Source organism: Oreochromis aureus, linkage group 15, assembly GCF_013358895.1.
Source record: "Oreochromis aureus strain Israel breed Guangdong linkage group 15, ZZ_aureus, whole genome shotgun sequence".
Lineage (NCBI taxonomy): Eukaryota > Metazoa > Chordata > Actinopteri > Cichliformes > Cichlidae > Oreochromis > Oreochromis aureus.
The window spans coordinates 32,166,776-32,172,775 of NC_052956.1; the positions used below are offsets into that span (position 1 = coordinate 32,166,776).

General features: G+C 40.2%; 2 protein-coding genes across 2 annotated transcripts in view; both read left to right on the plus strand.

The window, feature by feature from the left end:
• mdn1 (midasin AAA ATPase 1) overlaps positions 1-3,270 on the plus strand; it is a 53,669-nt gene extending 50,399 nt beyond the window's left edge. The window contains exons 100-102 of the mRNA XM_039599171.1: positions 1,090-1,156; positions 2,061-2,203; positions 2,286-3,270. Of these exons, the coding sequence (XP_039455105.1) occupies positions 1,090-1,156; positions 2,061-2,203; positions 2,286-2,471 (396 nt within the window). The 3' untranslated portion in view covers positions 2,472-3,270. The remainder of the gene's footprint in view (positions 1-1,089; positions 1,157-2,060; positions 2,204-2,285) is intronic.
• A 1,120-nt stretch (positions 3,271-4,390) lies between these two features.
• On the plus strand, positions 4,391-6,000 carry lyrm2 (LYR motif containing 2). The gene is made up of 3 exons (XM_031741655.2): positions 4,391-4,517; positions 5,409-5,549; positions 5,733-6,000. The coding sequence occupies exons 1-3, from the start codon at positions 4,473-4,475 to the stop codon at positions 5,811-5,813; spliced, it is 267 nt and encodes an 88-aa protein (XP_031597515.1). The 5' UTR covers positions 4,391-4,472; the 3' UTR covers positions 5,814-6,000.

Consider the following 6,000-nt stretch of genomic DNA (forward strand, 5'->3'; position numbering starts at 1 on the left):
AACCTCCGGCAGAACCAGGCTCAGGGAGGGGCGGGGCCATCTGCTGCGACAGGTTGGGGTGAGAGGTGGAAGACAGGATAAAGACGTGCTGTGGAAGAGAGCCAGAGATTAATCACATGAGCAAGCACTTGGCAGAAGTGGGAAAGGAAAACTTCCTTTTAACAGGAAGAAACCTCTGGCACAACCAGGCTCAGAGAGAAGTCTGCTGTGACCGACATGCTGTGGAGGAGAGCCAGAGATGAATGACAACGAATGAATAAATGCAAAGTGCTGTATAAACACATGGAGAGTGAAGAAGACCCCAGCAGCCTAGCTGAGGGAAGGTTCAGAGTCACCAGGAAAAGTGTGTTTTTCCCAAAGTCCAAAAAAATGCATGTTAGGTTCATTTGTTATTCTAAATTGGAAATGGTTGTGAAGTAAATAAAGTGTACTGAAGAAAGTGCGGTTAAATGTGTCTTGTAGCCCAACGCACTTTAAGTGGTCAGTCTGGTCTTGTACCTCAAAAGCTCTATAATCTAAATGTCAGTCCAGTCCAGCGGTTTATGAGGCAAACTCACAAAAGGAAACATAAAGGCTGGTTTCTTTAAGAGCAAAAATATGAAATATATTGGACAGAACTGATTGTACTGTGGAAAATTCTCTCTATATTAGAGTGAGTAGAAGTTTTTTTTTTTTTTCTGCTTGCCTGCATTTCGGTGTAAATGTCAGAGGAAACTTCTTTAGCCAAGGCTAACATTTTCATTCGGAGCAGCATGATCTTGAAGCAGCAGCTCTTCCCATGGGCGTGGTGCTGATCTAGAACAAGAATCACAAAGTAAAATGGCTCTGAATTACAGTCATATACAGCTGGGATGATAGAAATGTAATATTTATTTACAGGCATATAAATATTATGTTTGCATTACTGTTGACTAGTACAAAGTCAGCAACTTGCCTTCAGTGAGCTATTAAAATGTGTATGTGATCACTGGCACGCCCCTGAGCGCAGCTCTGAATGTGCTCATACTGTAGCTTCTGCTTAAACACGATGACACGTGGCGATCATGTTGCTCTGCTGTTGCGTTCATTCTCTCTGTCTGTCATTTGCAGTTTTTGGAGACCTCGGTTAATATGTTTCTGGCAGCACGGCAGCAGATTCCAGGATCTATGAACTCAGGTGACTCCTCACTCTGCTCCTCACCTTACTGGACCTCACACTAGATCAAACACCTGAGAAAACAAAGAGGTTGCAGACATTATGCAGATTGGAATATATAATGAACCCTAACAGTCATGCGATTGTCACATGAATGTGACACGTGAAGTGTTTATATTGTAGGAGTATGTATGTAACCAAATGTGTTAAATGTTTTATGGTTCTTTTTTTTTCAACCATGACTACCCAAACATTTCGCTTGGGTACTTAAAAAGTGTTGATTATCAATATCCATGCCTAATGCACCTAACAGCCAGCTGCATTTACTGTGTATGAGTGCTTGAAAACAAATGTTCTACTCTCCTGCTGAGTAGGTGTGATCCAGTTCAGTCAGGTTCTCTGAGATTCAGCCAATTAGAAGAGCAATAGGAAGTAGTTTACCCTCTTAGTTCAGTATTTAGATGCTCTGTTGCAGGCTTAAAGCATTATTATGTGCAGGACTGTGGCCTCTGTGGAGAACGTCCCATGAGTGTGCAGCTGTCATAAAATACTCATTGTAGTCCTAGATGAGCAGCACTTTTTAAATAAACATTCTTGAGGTTTTCATGTGGAGCCTCTGATTACACGTGACCAACAATTACCCTTTCCCCCCCTTTTAAAGCTGAAATTTTGATCATCAATATATTATATTAACCAGTGGTACCCAGAGAAAACTAACTTCTACATAAGGATAGACTCATTCAGAGAAGCTGAACTAAGGAGGAATTTCTGTCAATGAAGAAGAAAGTCTGATAGACAGATGCTGTTTGTTCTCTTTAGACAAAGAGGTGGAATTTGTCATATTCATGAACTAAAGAGGAGCCTGTTGCTCATCCATACTCACCAGATGTCCAGTCTTAAACTGATCTGTGATATCCCTCCATAGAGACAGCCCAGCTGCTTGTGATCGTGTCTGATGGTCGGGGGCTCTTCCTGGAGGGAAAGGAGCGGGTAATGGCCGCTGTGCGTGCAGCACGCAGCGCCGGTATCTTCATCATCTTCATGGTGCTGGACAACCCAAACTCCCGGGTACGAGAACAGAATGTGATTGTTGGGTATTTTCCAAAGTTTAAGTCTCAAATCGTAACTAAACCTCGATGCTGTGCTGCAGGATTCCATTCTAGACATCAAGGTGCCGATCTTCAAAGGGCCAGGGGAGCTGCCAGAGATCCACTCCTACATGGATGAGTTTCCCTTTCCCTTCTACGTGATCCTGCGAGACATCAACGCCTTGCCGGCAACGCTCAGCGACGCACTCAGGCAGTGGTTTGAACTTGTCACTGTGGCTGAGCAGTAGGCCGATGAGGAGTCATCTTTTTACAGGAAAGAGGGAAATGGGCAGCAGCCACCACAAAATGCCAGTCTGCTGCTTGCCTGTCAGAGATCAGAGACTGAGCTGTAAATGTGCCTTTATTTTCTTATTATTACTGTAGGAGTTGGATAGCAAGTGTTGCTGTTTTGTCTGCATCAGGGGAATTTGGTGTCTTTTGTAATGTAACGAAGGATTGCTTTAACTTGCACGTCTGAAATTAAATAACAGAAACAAAAATGTGATTTCCATGTGCGTGAAACACCATAGTTAAGCATCAGTAAATACCTCTGCCCCTGTACGATAGCCCTGTTTTACATTTGTTTGAATGTTTAGTCAGTGTTATGAAGATCAAAGAATTATCTTCACCCTGAGCACAACAGCAGGACTGAGCTTTGTATAAGTCTAAACTGAACAGTAGCATGCTGTAGCTGATACTGAAGGAACTCAAATATGTGCCTTGGAAAGAACAGCACTGCATCTCATGTCACACCTCAAGTAGCAGGTGACAGATCAGGATTTTTACTAGTTCGTTTCAGTCATGTACTGTGAAGCACAGCAGCTGCAGAGTCTGCTTTTTATAAAGGCCTCTGGGAGAACCCATCTTTGTGCTTTAGAAACACTTCAGCTGTGTTCATCTTCCCTTTGTAGTGTGACACAGCTGACTGTCTGTGGAAACGTGTTCATGATGTGTACTGAAATGTGTGTTCTTTAATGTGGACATACATGTAGACATATTTAACGAGTTAATTGCATCTGTCTATTAAATCATGACATGAACAAAATTCCACTGTCTGTGACTCACTTGTTTTAACAGCCACAAAGAAGAGAGCCACTCAAACCTTGTACCTTGTTTTAACAGAGATGCAGCAGTCAAGGAATCCTGAGCTATGGGAGAATTCCACAAATCAAAGATGATGGAAGACTGTTGATTTTATACGTGGAGCAGAGTTCTTCAAAAAAGAAAAATGCCTAAATAAGTTGTTTTAAGATTGCTATCATGGCCCATGTCACCCCTACTATATTGATGTGAAGAAGTACAATGCAATTTGGCCCTTGAAGTTACATTTTTCTTTTAGGGAGGATTTGTTTGTTGTTGAGTGCAATATTAAAATAAGTTCTTTAAAAAGCAAAAATTATTTAACGTGAAGGCAATATGAGCAGAGCGTACAAACAAGCTGAGGGAACAAGTAGAACAAGGTGTTGACACATTTCTGGGAAACCTCACAAAAATGGTACAAGCAAAACTGTCAAGAGCATCTCTGCACTGAGTAATGCACACCATCTTTTGCATTACTTTTTGCCTTCCTTAAGTACTGTTTAGAAGTCTGGGGAAATACATACTTCAACCTTTATGTAAACTTCAGAAATGAACAATTGAAATAATTAAGCAGGATTTACAGCCCACACACTTAACACCATTTTTGTAGTCAAAAATCTTGAAATCTTAAATTTAAGAACAGTTAATGTGTTAAACAGTGAATCTTAATTTGTGTGCTTTATATTTTAAGATTAATTTTATGTATAATGACAGTAAAGTAATATGTTGCCAGGAAACTAAGGACAGAGAAGGGGGTGATAATCTGATGACATTTCGTATTTCCATTTATTGAGTAAAACTGTGGATGGACCCGTTCAACCGTTATTCAGTTTAAAAAAACAAACAAACTGGAACGTGCTTTTGGAAGAACGTGAAATTGATGACTAGTAGTACGTGTAATTATTATATATTTCTACATATTTTTCTTTTTTCCTCTCTCTGTAGGGCAAGTGGGGGGTAAGGATAAACATAGTAAATCGATTGTGTGTGTGTATTAATTTGTTTGCAACTCCGAAATAAAGGGTCACCATCAAATGCCGCAAAAATAAAACTTAGCACTTTCTGTCGGTACTGGTTCTTGTTATGTCCTCCGCTCCACCAGGGGGCGAGAAACAGTGAGGCGCTATTAGCATCATCACAACATCCGCCTGTGAAAGTGCCGAGTAAATATGACCGTTTCACGGTTGCCGTCTGCTGCGCTTTCTTTAAAGCAGGTAAATATATATATATATATATGTAATATAAAATATCTGCAGCAGTGGGAGGTGTAAAATCTAAAAAAGTTCAGTAGCTAACAGGCTAGCTTCATTAGTTCTCTGTACCCTACTACTAGCTAGTCCCAATGTACGCCCGTCACCTCCTAGCAAACACGATGAAGAGCACAACACCGGCGTCATGTTCTGGCCCAAAGTTTTCAGGGTACCACGGCAAAAACTATAGCATACTGTGGCACCAGTGGCCTTTTCTGAAGAGTCGTACAAAAATAACCCCAGTTCTTAGTGTTTTGTTTAGTTATTTCCTTCTTGAAGAAAATGTTATTGAACTTTGGAATAAACACACACAAACTTGTGTAAGGTAAAATTCAGCAAAACGTCACAAGTATCAGACACTGGGCAGACCATTAAGGAATACACACATTGTCAAAACAAATGAAACAAGTAGATGGTAAGATATTTTTATGAGAAAGATCTGACCAATAATATGAGAGCACAAAGTCATGTATCTAAATTAGACCAAATGTTGAGATTATATAATCTTCTTAGTTAAAATAGTATTTAGGAGTTCTGTAAAAACACAATGTAGAAATGAAAATATTTACTCAATAGAAAATCACAAATGTCCTCTTCTTTCTATGTGTCACAGAACACCATCTTAAAAATTTGGTGGTTACTTAATGCAGGGATGTTGTTTTTAAGTATGTTGTTTCACACTTAGGTTAGAAGAGTCTCTAAGGAATCTGTGCATATCATCCGAGCAATACTGCATGTTTTTATATAAGTTTCAAACGTTATTAACAGTGGCAATTAAAAGCATTAAACCAGATTTGGCCTTAGCACAACTGCATATATTAAACTGTGTGCCCTAATAGCATACGTTTGGCTAAGTTTTTACACAGGCAGAAGGTGTTGGGGATCTACAGAAACATGCTGAGGACCATACGACGGGTGCCAGATGAGGCAGATAGGAAGTTCTTGAGAGACTGGGCCAGAGATGAATTCCATAGGAACAAAAATGTCACACATGAGGTACACAGTTTTTTTTTTTTTTTCAGTTTTGTTTTACCAGGTCCACTAAAAGTCATTGTGTCATCAGATCAGAAGTTAGATATAGGTAAAAGAAAATAAACAGTGAGCAGCATCAGAGTTTTTCCCCTCTTGGACTAAATGTTCAAACTTTGTGTCTTTAATGTGCCTGTCTGGTCAGTTCAGGATGCAATCCGTATGATGATCACACAAGCTTCCAATCACCTGGAGGAGCTGCAGAAGTCTCTGGCATTGGCCCACAGTTAAGGACTGCAAGCTGCCAGAGTTCCTGTTTTGTACTCTATTTAACTGGTTTTCAGTGAGGAATAATATTTGGTGTGGGAATGTGGGAATCGAGGCCACCTGAGAGTCTGAACCCATCTGCCACGTGTGTATATTGGCACTGTTTATACTGTACATGTGTTAAATAAAGAATAATGTATGAAATGACAAA